Source organism: Bos indicus x Bos taurus, chromosome 13, assembly GCF_003369695.1.
Source record: "Bos indicus x Bos taurus breed Angus x Brahman F1 hybrid chromosome 13, Bos_hybrid_MaternalHap_v2.0, whole genome shotgun sequence".
NCBI lineage: Eukaryota > Metazoa > Chordata > Mammalia > Artiodactyla > Bovidae > Bos > Bos indicus x Bos taurus.
Window position 1 is genome coordinate 23,977,644 of NC_040088.1, and position 15,140 is coordinate 23,992,783.

The 15,140-nt window shown below is 47.0% G+C and overlaps 2 protein-coding genes across 3 annotated transcripts in view; both read left to right on the forward strand.

The window, feature by feature from the left end:
• The window catches only part of RTF2 (replication termination factor 2), a 43,322-nt gene extending 34,244 nt beyond the window's left edge, over nt 1-9,078 (forward strand). The window contains exons 6-9 of one of the 2 annotated variants that reach the window (XM_027558975.1): nt 4,766-4,879; nt 7,662-7,716; nt 7,821-7,916; nt 8,665-9,078. In XM_027558975.1, the coding sequence (XP_027414776.1) occupies nt 4,766-4,879; nt 7,662-7,716; nt 7,821-7,916; nt 8,665-8,822 (423 nt within the window). In that variant the 3' untranslated portion in view covers nt 8,823-9,078. The remainder of the gene's footprint in view (nt 1-4,765; nt 4,880-7,661; nt 7,717-7,820; nt 7,917-8,664) is intronic. The other variant, XM_027558976.1, reaches the window with a different exon arrangement.
• Nucleotides 9,079-11,841: 2,763 nt separating this feature from the next.
• On the forward strand, nt 11,842-13,914 carry LOC113902799 (protein FAM209A-like). Its single transcript, XM_027558175.1, has 2 exons — nt 11,842-12,631; nt 13,575-13,914. The coding sequence occupies exons 1-2, from the start codon at nt 12,383-12,385 to the stop codon at nt 13,830-13,832; spliced, it is 507 nt and encodes a 168-aa protein (XP_027413976.1). The 5' UTR covers nt 11,842-12,382; the 3' UTR covers nt 13,833-13,914.
• Nucleotides 13,915-15,140: the final 1,226 nt, after the last annotated feature.

Sequence of the window (15,140 nt, forward strand, 5' to 3'; positions counted from 1 at the left end):
TGGGGCATAGAGAACCTGGTCTGTCTGATCTTAAGGGGCTGCAGCATTGCTGTGCATGTAACATGCATGCTTTTTATATAAAAACAGACCTATGCAGCCTTTCAGTGGGGAGACCCTGTGTAGGTTTGTATGGAGGTATTCAGATTCCCTGAGTCGATAGACTAATTTTACCAAGAAAGGAAAGGCCACCCTGCCAGCTCGTCAAATGTTGCTGCAGTGCTGCCCCCCAGGACCCTGAGGGCTTGTCTTAAATGTCCCGTGGGTGCTGCTGAACTGGCCTAGCAGGTCCATCCCTGGGGGAAGAGGTTTGGTGCTGGATTTCACCTGGATCTCACATCCTTAACCTGGGGGGAAAAACAGTGGAAGAAAACAGCTGAGAAAATGATGAGAGTTGCTTGCATGCACTTTACACCCCCACAGCTCTGAGGAAAATACAGAATAAAAATCAAACATGTTGGAGGAACTGTTGTAATAAGTGGATGAAAGATAGGTTTAATGTATCAGCTTCTTATACAGATTGAAAGTGAAAGTGAAGTCTCTCAGTCGTGTCCAACTCTTTGCGACCCCATGGACTATAGCCTACCAGGCTCCTCTATCCATGGGATTCTCCAGGCAAGAGTACTGGAGTGGGTTGCCATTACACATTGATTCAGCTAAAATTTTTTAAATGAAAGTCCTAAGAAAACAGCATCAACATAAATAACAGAATTTATATGTGCTATGAATACAGTGGGGTACTTTTGTATTTCTTAAAGCCCAAGAGGAGCAATCTTCTCCTTTTTAGATTACCGTAAGTTTGTTTTTTTTTTTTTTGCCCCTGCCTTTATGTGATGTGATGGGCATTCTCACATGTTTTAGGGAGTGTAAGGTTCATGCGGCCTTTTAGGCGAGCTATTTGGCTTTAAAATTTCACTCCCTTTCATCCTGGTTTGAAATATTTCTTTAGGTTATGTTCTCATTCATGTAGTCAGCAGTTACTTACTGAGCGTCCACTGTGTGCAAGACCCTGGGCTTAAGACTTGGCTACAACCAAGAGAGAGAAAACCGTCTCATTTGGAGCTTATGGTGTGACAGAGGGAAGCCCTGTTTTAAAAGTTCATACACACATACAGGCATGCATTCATTTATTAATATTATAAGCCATGAATGCAGGAAACTGACAGGGTTCTATGACAGAATAACCAAGTCTCAGAAGTGAAATTTCTGGGTCAGAGATGCATGTAATCAGTTCTTCATCACAGTTATTGTTCGTAAGAACAAAAATTGAGAAACCACTACTCCATTTGTCTCATATGTAAAAATACAGATAGAGAGGCATATTACTCTTAATTCTGTCTCCTTCAGGACTTTGCTACTAGCCTTTTTTTCCCAATATTTAAAAAGAAATTAACATCCAGAGATCATATGAATATATAACTTCCAGCCTACTTTTCCTTTTAACATATAATAAGCATTTTCTATGCTGTCAAAAAATCTAAAATAGCTATATATACGCTTCCTTTTTAGGAACGTATTATGATTTATTTAGCTATCCCCCCCCCCCCCCGCATTTTTTTGGACATCTAAGGTCCAAGTGATGAAGCAAAACTGAAAATGAATATACGATTTCAAGTGCATGGTAATGGCACACATAGAAAAATGCATTCACAGGGAAATATGGTGTTTTCTGCTTTGTGTGCATGTTAATTTTATAGGCAGAGAGGATCAGTCCCTTTGGGGTCTTTACAGCAGCGCCACCCCCCGCCTTTCTAAAGTGATTCCTACCCTTTAGTCCACATAGAAGAGCCCCAGTCTGAGGCTGGCATCATGGCAGAAGCCTGATTCCTGCCCTGGTTTCACTCACCTCCAGGGATGGTTTGCTCCACCCAGGGCCCTGGAGTCCTGCAGAAGCCTGGTGAGGTCAGGTCACAGGCCTGTGGCTGGTGGGAGAGCCAGGTGCCTTCTCCAAGGGCTGCCAGGTCAAGTCCAGGCAGTTGAAGCCTTGAGGGAAGAGTGGGTTTGATATTAGTGGGTCTTTTAAATTTTGGAGACCAAGAGCAAGATACCACGAGTTTTAACGTGAGCAGTTCCTGACTTGGTGGTGTTGGCAGCTAAATCAGCTGTAAGAGTACAACTTTGGGGGCAGCATACCACAGCAGCAGGCAGGGCAGAGCCCACCATTATAGACAGGCAACTAAGCAGTCATGTGCAGGGGAGGAGGCTGAGGCCGCTGACGTGATCAGGCCAGGGCAGCAGGGCATGGTGGAAGGTCACACAGAAAGCCCCCAGAGGAGGACAGCGCGGCTGTGATGGAGCAGGGTGAGCAGACGCCACAACTCTGCCTCACGGTTGTGCACTCAGGAGGGTTACTGACACCAGAACCTGGCCCCAAGCCCCACTGGGCCTTATCTACCACCTGATTCTGTTCCTGCAGATTCTCTCCCATTGTCTCTCCAAGGAGGACACCTCCAGGGAAGGCTCTGCCCAAATCTCCCACAACCCGGGGCTTCTGGGTTACAGGGACTCTCCCCCTGCAGAGGGGCTCTTCCCTTCCCCAGGCCTGCCAGCCTCACTGTTCTCCAGGGGCACAGAACTATCTCTACGGCACCAGCCTTGGGCTTGGTGGGTCAAAGGAATGTCTTTTCAGTTGAGAAAACTTACCCGAACATGAGCTTACTTTGACCTGGAGCTGTGCTTTTTGGACCCAGAACCACAGTAAATAACCCAGCTAAGGCAGTGGCTGAGGAGAGTTGGGAGGTGCTGGGAAAGCTTTGGCAGCTTTTGAGAACAGAACTTGCAACAGTCTTGTGTTGAGAATGTTCTCTATCAAAGAGATTCTGGGCACAGTTGGTCTCTTACTGTTCTGGGCAGAGTGGGCTAGTAGGACCCACCGGACATGCCCTACAGCTGTCCTCATGGCCCAGCTTTGTCCACTGATCCAGCAGGGGTGTGTAGTCCTCATGGTGAGGGATGGAGACTCAGACAGTCTAGAGGAATCCTGTGAGGCTTCCTTCTGCGTTCTCCCCCGATGCAGGCGCGCACCTCCCAGTAGGGAGAATGCAGCCATGTGACTGTCAGCCCTCCTTATTGGGCTGGGGGCTTGGGGTTGGTCCAGGACACTCCCCCCCCACCCCGCCCCCAATACCAGAATCCGAAGAGGCTGAAGTCCCTTATATAGCATGGTGTAGTATTTGCGTGTGACCGACATCCATCTTCCCATATACTCCAAGTCATCTTCAGGTTACTTAATAAAATACCTAATAGAATATACCTAAGAATAATAATAATACCTAATGATCTTCCTGGGTAAGATATCCCCTGGAGAAGGAAATGGCAACCCACTCCAGTATCCTTGCCTGGAAAATCCCATGGATAGAGGAGCCTGGTGGGCTGCAGTCCATGGGGTCGCAAAGAGTAGGGCACGACTGAGCAACTAACACTCCTACTAATAGAATGTAAATGCTTTGTAAATACGGTGTAAATGTTATGTTAATAGTTGCGGGTCTGTGTAAATAGTTACTGCCCTGCACAGATGCGTGGTAACTATTTAAATAGTATTCAAGTGTTGCTTTCTGGAACTTTATGAAAAAAATTTTTTTCCCAGTATTTTTAGTCAGAAGTTGGTTGAATCCATGGATAAGGAACTCAGGGTAGGCAGTGCTTCTGCCTAGGGAAGCTGGTTAGAGCATGGTGCAGAGGGCTGTGTCTTAGAGTTCCACCTGTGCTGATACCAGAAGCTCTGCTCCAAGAAAATGCGCAACTGCAACAGTAGCTGAGAATGGTCAACTGCTTGGTGCCCAACTCAGCCTTCCAGTCCCTTCAGTGTTACCCTTGCTGGGAGTTCAGTTTATTCCCTTTAACAGAGGCGGTAACTGAGGCCAGGGTCTAGGCAGAGGGACTCTGGAGAGCCCACAGGAAGAGGTCCTCCATGCCCCTGGCCCACACCCTGTCCTCAGTAGGGCAGGCTCCCCAGGGAGCGGCTGAAAATGCAGGTCCCTGTGGGGATGACAGTGGCCACTGCAGCCCAGGACAGAGCTGAGATGCAGCTGTGTCTCTGGAATGATCCCTCCCCCGTCCTGCTAGAATTCAGCCCATTTGCCCCAATCACCAACTATCTAAACTCTAGAACCGTGGTTCTCAAAGCCTGGTTCCCCCACAGGCAGCACCTGCAGGACCTGAGAACACATTAGAAATGTGAATTCCCAGGTCCCACCCCAGAACTCCTGAAAGGAAACTGAAGGTGGGTCCCAGAGATCCTCCAGGAGGTGCTGCTCTGAGGTCAAGGTCACAGACCTCTGGAATGTGAGATCCCCTGGTCTCTTCCCTTCTAGCCTTGGCTCAGCTGTGTGTGAGCCTCATGGGCTCGTATTAAGTCTGTCATCATGAGATGAGGCAGCAGTAGGTGCTCAGTAAGTACTGCCGGTGAGTCCTTAACAGGCATCTCCTAAATGCCCACCCCGTGCTCGGGTCTGTGCACCCAGAGGTTGGGTCCAGTGGCAGGGGTGGGGACTGTAAGCAGAAGCCCAGCACAGTTTGGAAATGGGAAGAACCCTCCAGAAATGTACGTTCCCAGACACCAGCCAAGGCTAGTCTTGTAGGCAGGCCTGTTGGACTAACCATGCCCGGAAACTTCCCCAAGCAGGGCGGGACCTCCACAGCGGATCAAGCCAAGGTGCAGGCGGGAAAACAACAGGAGGCCCAGTGGCTGGGCTGAGAGCCAGGACCTGGGGTCGCTGCTGTCCGCGTGCTCACGGGACCTGTCTCCTCTCTCCTCTCTCCTCTCCAGTGTGGGGCTGCCTTCCAGGAGGATGACGTCATCGTGCTCAATGGCACCAAGGAAGACGTGGAAGTGCTGAAGAGCAGGATGGAGGAGAGGCGGCCGCGAGCCAAGCTAGGGAAGGTACCGCGTCCTGGGCTTTGCCCTCAGCCTCTGAGTCTGGGCAAAAGTAGGTCCTGCCCAGCCATGGCCCCTGCTCGGGAGCCTGTTGCAACCCCACAACCCCACTGCTGGCAGCGCCCTCAGGGTTTGCAGTGATGGAGGTGGCTTTTATGACCTAGAAGAACGTGGGCTCTAGAAGATTCCTCGGAGCTCGGGCTCCATGGTCTGCTCTGCACTCAGCTTCCTCTTCAGTGTGGAGGGAGGAGTGGTTGGCCCACCCGCAGGGGAAGAGCACGGGCAGGAGAGCAGAGAATAGCCTTCCCACCACTGGAGCCATGGCTTGGTCTCTCTTCCCGCCCACCTGTTTTGAGTGGCACCTCAGTGAGCATCAACTGCAGGCAATGCTCTGGGTTGGGGTGTCGGGGTGCAGGCTTTGTTTTGTGCCCCAGGCTCAAAACAATTGATCAGCTAAGAAATGTGTTCAATATGCCATCGATTCTGTATCCAGCAGTGAATTTTGTTATTTCTTGAGTACTTAAGGTGATAGCTATGGTCTTTTTACATTCTTAAAAAAAAAAGTTAGGTTTAGTTTAAATGTGGGAGAAACTTCATGTCTTCAGAACTAAGGCAAAAGAATGCCTAAAATACTAGAAAATTGAGGACATAAAATTGTGGGGAAGAAAAAATAGCCTGCCTGTTTTTATGCAGTTGGAGTACATCTACCAGTGATGTCATAATTAAAGATTTTTCAGGTTATTCTTTTTTAAAAATCATAATAGAGGAAAGTGCAGGACTGTATCACTCTCAAATAATATGTAATTCATGTTCATGGGGCTTTAAAAGCCTGATGCTTGAGAATGTGGTATTGGTCTTACGTGTCCAGAATTCTCAGAAAGAGCTAAACCATTTGGGTTTTCTTCTCTTATTGTCTCACTTAGGTAGAAAATAAATAATTTGTGTGAATTATTCTGTAGTACAGGAAATTGTGCCCAGCTTATGTGATCAAATGCCAATCGAAGTGTTCCTCGAAGTGGTCTTGTATGGGTTATTACAACATTCATGAGGATAAAGAGCCACTCTGTGTTTTAAAGGGGTGACTTTAGGTTTAGGAGCAATTAAATCTATAAATGTGTTCATTTCAAGTTGGTTTTCTAAATAGCTGTGATCTCATTATCAAATGAGCAAAAAAAGAAAAAGTTTGAGATGTTTTTGACAGAGGACATTTACCAAAAAGGATCTGCTTGTCCTTGATTGCTGCTACCAATCAAGTCCAGTTTTTAAAAAGCACGGAAGGGGAGATTGTGTTTTGAAGGAAGCTTTAGTAGAGATGGTGGTGTGGTCGTAGCCCTCTTACCTCAGTTGTCTTCTGTGTCCCAGGCTTCCGCCAAGTTGTTGAAAGCCCAGCGGAGCTAACCTGCCCGTCTCCGCAGGGTCCTCCCTGGAGCTTCTGGGAATGCCTCTTAGAGACGGCTGCCGGGAAACCAAAATATTTCCCAAATATACCCACAGCTAGGAATAGGACATAGCATTTCCTTTCTAATGCCCCATTGCCCATGCTTTTCAAACATCATAACCTTATCTGTGAGTGGAGGGCTTAGAAGTCACTTTTCTGTATTATTTTTGAACCACGATGTGTTACCCTCAGAGTTGAATGCATGTCTTGCCTGTGTGAAATGAACAGGACATTGTGTTTTGTACAGATGTTACAAATCACGTGGCGTATATATATATTACAAGACCAAGAGGCCACTGCCTGAGCAGGGTCTCTGATGTTTTCTAGAGGTGGGATGTTTTCTAGGTATGGGAGCCTCCTGAAAGGGTTAGGCTGTGTATCTGTAGCGCCACCTTTTGCATACTGAAGGAAATGTCATGATTAGAGTAAATTCCCTCAGTGAAGAGTCCTGTTTATCCTATGATTGAATCAGCTGTGTGGTTTGTAATATTCTTTTTCTCTTAATGTTTATTTGTTTATGGCTGCACTGGGTCTTCATTGCTGCGTGGGCTTTCTCTAGTTGTGATGCGTGGGCTTCTCATTGTGGTGGCTTCTCTTGTTGCAGAGCATGGCCTCTAGGGTATGCGAGCTTCAGTAGCTGAATAGCAACACGGGCTTAGTTGCTCCTCGGCTTGTGGGATCTTCTCAGTTCAGGGATCGAACTTGTGTCTCTCACATTGTTAGGTGGGTTCTTTACTACTGAGCCAGCAGGGAAGCCCAGCTGTGTGGTTTTTAGAAGTTTCATTTCTTAACTTTTTGCTGACCAGCTTAACTTTAACTATTATGAGCAACAGAATTCTAACAGAAGTAATCCACAGTTGAGAATTGGCTAAAGTGTTCTTTAGTACAGGCCTCAAGTCCTTACAGTTAAATACACAAATGTCAGAACATTTTGACCACTTTGAAGAGGTCTTCCTGAAAAGGTTAGGATTCAGTCCATAGTTATCCTGTCTGGATTTTATGTTATTATCCAGCTAACTGCTCTTATGTGTGTGGTGGTCACTATTAAAACGGACTGTTCTAACTGAAACTTGTCCTCCTTATTGAAATTGTCTGAGGATGTGGTTTTGGAATATAACTGTACAGCTGAGCAGATCCCTCTAGATGTGTACTGCGTGAGGCATAAGTGTGCAGCCAGAAACACCTAGGCAGGACCAAGGTGCAGGGCTGAGGGTCAGAGTCGCCTTCAGAGGGAGCCCTGCCCTAGGTGACTGTGTCGGCCTCAAGTTGGACCCCAGGCCAGTGGCGGCCACACAGACGCTAAAAATCAGTGAATTGGAGCACGTGTCCTCTCTCCCTTTCTTTTCACAGAAAACAAAGAAACCTAAGGTGGCAGAGTCTGTCTCAAAATCAGAAGTCAGTGAAGGTAAGATGCTAAAAAGAAGTCCTTGTTTAGCAAAAATAAAACCCTAGGCCTGTTTTGCTAAATAAGTTCCTGCTTTGGTTTTGTTTTACTTTGTTTTTTCACAGAAACCCCAGGACCATCAAAAGTGAAAACAGGGAAGCCCGAAGAAACCAGCCTTGACACTCGAGAGAAGAAGACCAACTCGGCTCCCAAAAGTGCAGGTAGGTCCAGTTGGGACGACTGTGGGCCACTCAGACAGCTGGAGACCCGCGTGGTCGTGTCACTGTTTGCTGGGGTGACTCTGGAGACTCTAGCTTATCCTGACCGTGTCTCTCTTGGGGCTCCCTGAGCTCTCTTGGGGGGTGACTAAGAAACGGTTGATTCACCTTGGAGCAGAAGGCCTGTCAGGATCGAAGGGGGTGCTCACACATGCCGTTGTCCAGTTTCCTGTGGAGCCTGCTCGTAGGGCCAGGCGAACGGGGTGCAGAGACCAAAGACCTGACTCGGTCGTTCCCCGTTTCAAGGCTGGGTTCTCTGTGCACTGGAGCCAGCCTCCCTCCTCTGGCCTCCCAACCAGGAGCCGTTTGGTGGCTAGTCCAGAATTTAGAGACTCTAGTACTTATTTCACAAAGAAGAGAAGGACAGATGGATGAGGTAAGGAGTGAGTCATCTAGTGTTCATGGGTTCCAGAAACCCCTCCACATACCAGCTCCCTGGCCTCAGGGTCTCATGTACGTCAATCCCTGAAGCTGGGGCCAGTGCAAGTAGTGATTAAGGTGATTTTAAATGACAGATTTACATACAGTAGCTTCGTTTGTTTTTTGGGTTTGGTGATTGAGATACTGTATTTCAGCATTCCTCCCCAGAAAGGAGGAGGGAAATTCCTGGGCTTGGTGGCCTCTCAAGAATGTGATGGTTGGAATGGTCTGCAGCCCCAGCCTCAGAGTTGAAAGCTTCTCGTTTTTCCAGCAGCACACGGGATCACTTCTGGAAAAGCCGCTAAGAGGTCCATCGCCGACAGCGAAGAGTCAGAAGCTTACAAGTCTCTCTTCACCACCCACAGCTCCGCCAAGCGCTCCAAGGAGGAGTCGGCCCACTGGGTCACCCACACATCCTACTGCTTCTGAGGCCAGCGGTGCGGCCTCAGCTGGGGCCTGTGCACTTGCTCGTCCCCTTAAAGCTGGAGCCAGGCACGGTGCCTTCGAGTAGGAAGGCACAGTGGGGACTCTGTGACCCCCGCTGGCCTCGCCCGTCACCCTGTCCCACTCACCTCCACCCTCTCTGCACTTGGACCTTCCCGCGGCCCTGAGAGCATGTTGGCTGCATATTTATGCTCAAAATAATTAAAGACTCCAGGTTCCTCCTGGGTGTGTGGTCAGCTCATTTTGACTAACATTTTCATGGTTTTGCTGCCAATGGTTAATTAATTAAATAAGCCAAGTGAGACTGAACTTGAGAAAGGACGAGTTGAGTTTCAAGTACATTCTGCCTGCAGGGCTGTGGGAGGGAGCGTTTTGCACCAGAGCAGGGGACTTAGGGGGTTTCCTTGCTCCATCGCTGTGATGAGAAAGGCGATTTAGTTGCGCACCTGATGATTTGGTACAAAAATTAAGTCTAAAGTCTGCTTTTTCTCTCATCTCTGTGTTTTCCTTCTTCCACTAATATTTGAGTAAGAAACTTGGAACCATTGCATTGTTAGTGACAGTAATTCTGTGACGTCACATCAATGCCACATTCTTTCTCAGCAGATTATGAAAAGGAAAACTGGATATAAAATTGGTATGTCTCATGCATAAAGTGTGTTAAAGTCATTAATTAATGAAACTGTTCTAAAGGCAGGAGCCTCAAGATTGTGAGCCCTGCCTTCTGGAGACAGGGGCATATTACTGAGATGGTTCTTTATAGGGGATCTGGGGCATGGGGTTCCATTAAGAAGCAGGCAGAGGAAACACAACACTGTAAATCAACTATACTTCAGGAAAATACAATTTTTTTTAGAGCAGACAAAGGAGCTGGGAGAGGAAGTTGGAAGCGGGAGGGAGCAGCCTGGGGTTGGGAAGGGGAAGGGGCTGGAGAGCTGAAGCCAGGCTGCTCTGACACCCTGTCCTCTGCCTTAGCAGTCAGGAGTTGGACCCCAGGATACGTGAATATAGATGCATTTTCATCAGATTATATCAAGATCAGTGAATTTTTGTTGTAGACTTTTTCCAGAAGAAACGTGAAAATTACCGTTTATGTACATTTATATGCAGACATCTAGTTACGATCACCATTCCTATTTCTGATCAAGCCTGGGGTCTCACACTCCTGTAAGCTCTCTACCCGGGAGCCCCCCGCCCCTGAAGCTAGGGGGAGTGTGATCCCCACGTCAGCCTGTGTGGTACGTCCGACTCTCCTCTGTCTCCCCTTCTGATTTCACATCCTCTCACAGAACTTCCCTGGGCTCAACACAGTCAGAGGCTGAGTGCAGACACACCGTGGACCCTGGGTTGTAGCAGTAGAAGTCTTCTTTCTGAGGAAAATGTGTGAATCTCATGACCCATCGGAACAGCTGCAAGCCCTGTGTTCCGCTGATTGGGATTTTTTTTGTTTTGTGTCACTTTCAGAAGCTGGTGGTTTTTGAACACGGTGGCCTGTGGGCCTGGTTGTGTTCCTGGCGGCGGCTTCTGTCCGCGGCACCCCTGTCGCCTCACCGTCCCCACACCTGCCTGGATATCAGCCTCTCCCCCACTTCATCCAGCCAACTGATCATCCCTCACACTCTGCCTGGATGTCTTCTTCAGGAAAACCTGCCTGCCTGAACTAACCTCCAGCTACCCCCTCGCACTCTCAAAGCTCTCATTTCTTACCACAGTTTTTTTGTTTTTTGGCCATGCTGTTCAGCCTGCGGCATCTTCATTCCCCAATCAGGGATCGAACCTGTGTCCCCTGCATTGGAGTCCTAACCACTGGACCACCAGGGAAGTTCCCTCATCACAGTTTGTTTTTTCACAGTAATAACAGTTCAGTCCCTGGATCTGGAAGATCCCCTGGAGAAAGGAATGGCTACCCACTCCAGGATTCTTGCCTGGAGAATCCCATAGACAGAGGAGCCTGATGGGCCACAGCTCATGGGATCACAAAGAGTCAGACATGACTGAGAAACTAACGTTTTCACTTTTTTCAGTAACAGTTAAATATTAAAATAAAAATTAGTTTTCATTTACATTTGAAATCGAGATGTCCAATCTCCATTGTTTTTCCAGAGAACTTACAGGAAAAAAAGATCACCTAAAAGGATGGAGCTTTTTTAAGGCTGTTGTTGCTTCTGCTGCTGCTAAGTCGCTTCAGTCGTGTCCAACTCTGAGCAACCCAATAGACGGCAGCCCACCAGGCTCCCTCGTCCCTGGGATTGTCCAGGCAAGAACACTGGAGTGGGTTGCCATTTCCTTCTCCAATGCATGAAAGTGAAAAGTGAAAGTGAAGTCGCTCAGTCGTGTCTGACTTTTATCGACCCCATGGACTGCAGCCCACCAGGCTCCTCCATCCATGGGATTTTCCAGGCAAGAGTACTGGAGTGGGGTGCCATTGCCTATTCACAAACTTCAAATTGGCATTTTTCTTCAGTTTTCATCTCCGCTATTAGTACTTATTAGTCTAAAACTCAAAACAGTTTGCTAATGAACAACTGCATACTTCATACTGTGACCATTTGATAACTGGTCATGTAAAACTAATGCTCAAATGTTGATTTGTCTTCAATTTATAAATAGTAAAAGCAAAAGAGGTCTTTCCTAATTCCCTTATCACAATTTTAATGAAGTAAACGATACTCTTAATTAAGCCAGGCGTTGTACACTCAGATGATGTCAGCGAGTGTGGATATGAGGTGATAGGAAGTGGTGGGGACAGTAGAACATAGACACCGGAGGTGCGGTTTCCTACTTGGCTCCAGCAGAGAGGGGCCCTGTGTTATCAGATCTTCCATACTTTTCAAGGAAATCAGAAATCTGACCTTTGTAAATGGAGCTCCCCCACCCCCATTTAAATACCCCAGCCAAAGCAAGAGATGCAGGAGACTTGGTTTGATCCCTGGGTTGGGAAGATCCCCTGGAGGAGGAAATGGCAACCCACTGCAGTATTCTTTCCTGGAGAATCCCATTGACAGAAGAGCCTGGCAAGCTACAGTCCATGGGGTCACAAAGAGTCAGACTGAATACAATAATTTTTCAGAACAGTGTAGGCCACACAAAACACATCAGGAGCTCCTAGTTTGCAGCCTCTGGTTTAATATCTTTCCCATTCAGCTTTCTGCTCCACGGGGGCACATGCCTTGAGTCTGCTCTGCTCACCACAGTGTCTGGATTCAACAAATGCAAAAATAAAAATAGGAGATGGACCCGCCCTCCCAGTAGAGCACCAGGCTCAGAAAGCATACACTGGCAGGGAGATGGCATTCTGTCACTCCCCACCTCTTTTTCGACTGCTTGCTGGAAATGATGCCATTTCCCTTTAAATCCTACTCCCAGGCGACCCCCTCAAGCCTCTTTATCCTCTGCCCTGAAGTCATCACAATGGCCAGAGCAGGTTCTGGCTGGGGGGCCCTCTGTGACATCACCAACGACCCAGCCCTGCCTGGTCCCCTGTCTCCAGGTGCAAGGGCACACCAGCCCACTGTGAGCCACGTCCTGTGCCATCTCTGCTCACCATGCAGTCTCTGAAATGGTGCTTGTTCTTGCCTCTGTGTCTCTCCTGCAGCTATGCCTTTATGTTTTCTTCTCTGAGAGAGAAACCCAAAGAAACCCAGGGGAAGGTGCCCTGCGGAGGGCACTTTAGAATTCGGCAGAATCTACCAGAGCATACCCAAAGCTGGCTTGGGAGCAAGTGGCTCTGGCTCACTTTTATTGTTGTGCTGTACATGATACTGAAGTTTCGAGGAGATGGTGAAAAGAATAAGGTAAGGGTGGCTCCTTTTGTTAATCCACGTTGATTCCATCTCAGAAAACTCAGACTCAAGAGAAACAGATGCTCTCGTTACTACAGGCAAGACTGTTAGGTATAACGAGTTTGAATATGGAGTATCTACGCCCAGTCCTGAGTGTGCTGGTTAACTCATTTCCCCACTTATCCTTAGAGAAAACTAGGCCTGAACTCACAGAGTTTGGGACTCATATAGTTGAAGGCCACCTTTTGTTTATTAGGCAACTAAAACCTTGGCTCAAAGTTTATCCTGTTAAATCAGTTTTTTTTTTTTTTTTTCAAATGAGGATAGATTCAAGAACTTGGCATGTTTCAGGTCAAAATTATTTACAGAGCCAGATTCACTGCCGCTGATTTCTCATTTCCCTGACATCTGAATTATTACCAGTTGCTGAACTGAATGGAAGTGGTATCATTATTCCAAGTAAAGGAAAAGATCTGTTGTAAAGGGTCAGAGGTGTAAAGAAGTAACAGCCTGTCCATGAAGTGGCTGAAGAGCTCTGAGAAGGGGATGGGAAGAGAAATATGGTGGCTTGTTCCCTCTTCAGCAGACCCAATGCTCCAGGATACTGTGTCCAAACTGATGGGAGCAGGGGATTGGCAAACCTTTCTGCAAAAGGCCACATAGTCGATATTTTCAGCTTTGTAGCCCATTCAGTCTCTGTTGCAAGGACTCAACTCTGCCCTTTGAGCATGAAAGCAGTCATAGACTATCGGCAAATGAATGAGCCTGGCTGTTCCAATAAAACTTTATTAACAAAAGCAGCTGGCAGGCCATATTTGGCCATCATTTGCCAGTCCTGTGACTAGATCAATGCTAGAGCCAACTTCTCGCAGGTGAGCCCAACTCTCTTAGAACTCCGTCAACACAAACCAGCAATGTCAACGGTATCCTTCACCCTGAATATCTTTCTTGACAGGTGCAGACTCCTCCCACCCTTCGGGGCTGTACATTTCGCCCTCCAGGAAGGAAAAACGCTTCACCCAACAAAAACTATGCATTCAGTACCTTAACCCAGCTCGAGATGGACCTTGTGGAATTTGTGTCCAGGGTGCGGAATCTGAAAGTCAGCATGACAACCAGCGGTCACTTCAGGCTTCAGAACTTAGGGAACGCAGATCCACAGCATAAAGTTACAATATATGAGGTTTGGGGCGAAGAAGACTCTGTCGATTGAGTGGGTTTGTGTGTCCAAGTAGGAGAGGAGAAGTTGGGTACTGACAAACTGTATCCAAACTATAAAACTGTTGTGAAGAAAAGCAATTCTCGTATTTGTGACCTTTTTCCTTTCTCATTTTTTCTTTAAACTAGGAAAAAAAAACGTGAGGCCAGAAGCCATTGCAGTTACTGTTTTTGTGTTTCTTACCTTCTCTAGAGCTGAGGGTGGTGAGAAGCGTGAGGACAGTGACAAGCTTGGCCACTGGGCCATGACCTTTGTAGAATAAGGCTTGGGAGATTTTGGGATAAGATGCTAATATTATTTCTGTAATAACTTATCTTTATAGTAGCTATTTTTGGAAAGGGCAGAACCATTTTTTCTCTAATTTACTACATTACAAAGGACAACTTTAATTATAGGTTTAAAATTATAAAATGATTGAGTTAGGAGGTATGTGTGCCCGGAGGATGGTGGATTCACTTCACTTTTTTTTTTAATGTTTATTTATTTAGCTGCTCCTGGTCATAGTTGCGACCTGTGGGATCCAGTTCCCTGACCTGGGCTCCCTGCATTGGGAGTGTGTGATCTTAGCCACTGGACCACTAGGGAAGCCCCTCACTTCATTTTCTTACCTTCAGAAACTTATTCATTCTACTTGTGGGTCTAACATATTGACTTTTTCTACACAAAACTGACAGTTACATGTATCTAAATGGATTAAGAAAAATGGAAACTCAAACCACGTTTCTAATGTCATTTGGATATAGACAAGCTAATCAGGAGCTTCCAAAGCAGTCAGGGTTAGCATTCTTTGTGAGTGCTAAGTCACTTCAGTCATTTCCGATCCTTTGCGACCCCATGGACCACTCTGTCCGGGATTTCCCAGACGAGAATACTGGAGTGGATTGCCATGCCTCCTCCAGAGGATCTTCCCAACAGAGATCAAACCTACGTCTTTTATGTCTCCTGAATGTTCTTTATAATACTTGTTTAAAGTATGGATATTTGGGGAACTTCTCTGGCAGCTAGCCCAGTGTTTAAGACTCCAGGCTTCCATAGCAGGGGATGAAGTTTTGATCCCTGGTTGGGGAACTAAGATCCCACATGCCTTGCAGTGTGCCAAAAAAAACAAATAATAAAAATAAAATATGGGTATTTCGGCATGTTCGTATGGCTAATGGAAACTACACTTTCTCTGGGCTGTTCTATTATCTCATGACGCCTCATAAAGGCCACCCTGATAGTTTTAGGACGAGCAGATGCAGGCCTAGGCAGAGACGTCCGCTCTGGAAGTTCCCTTATTTCCACTTCACACCTAATTTAAGT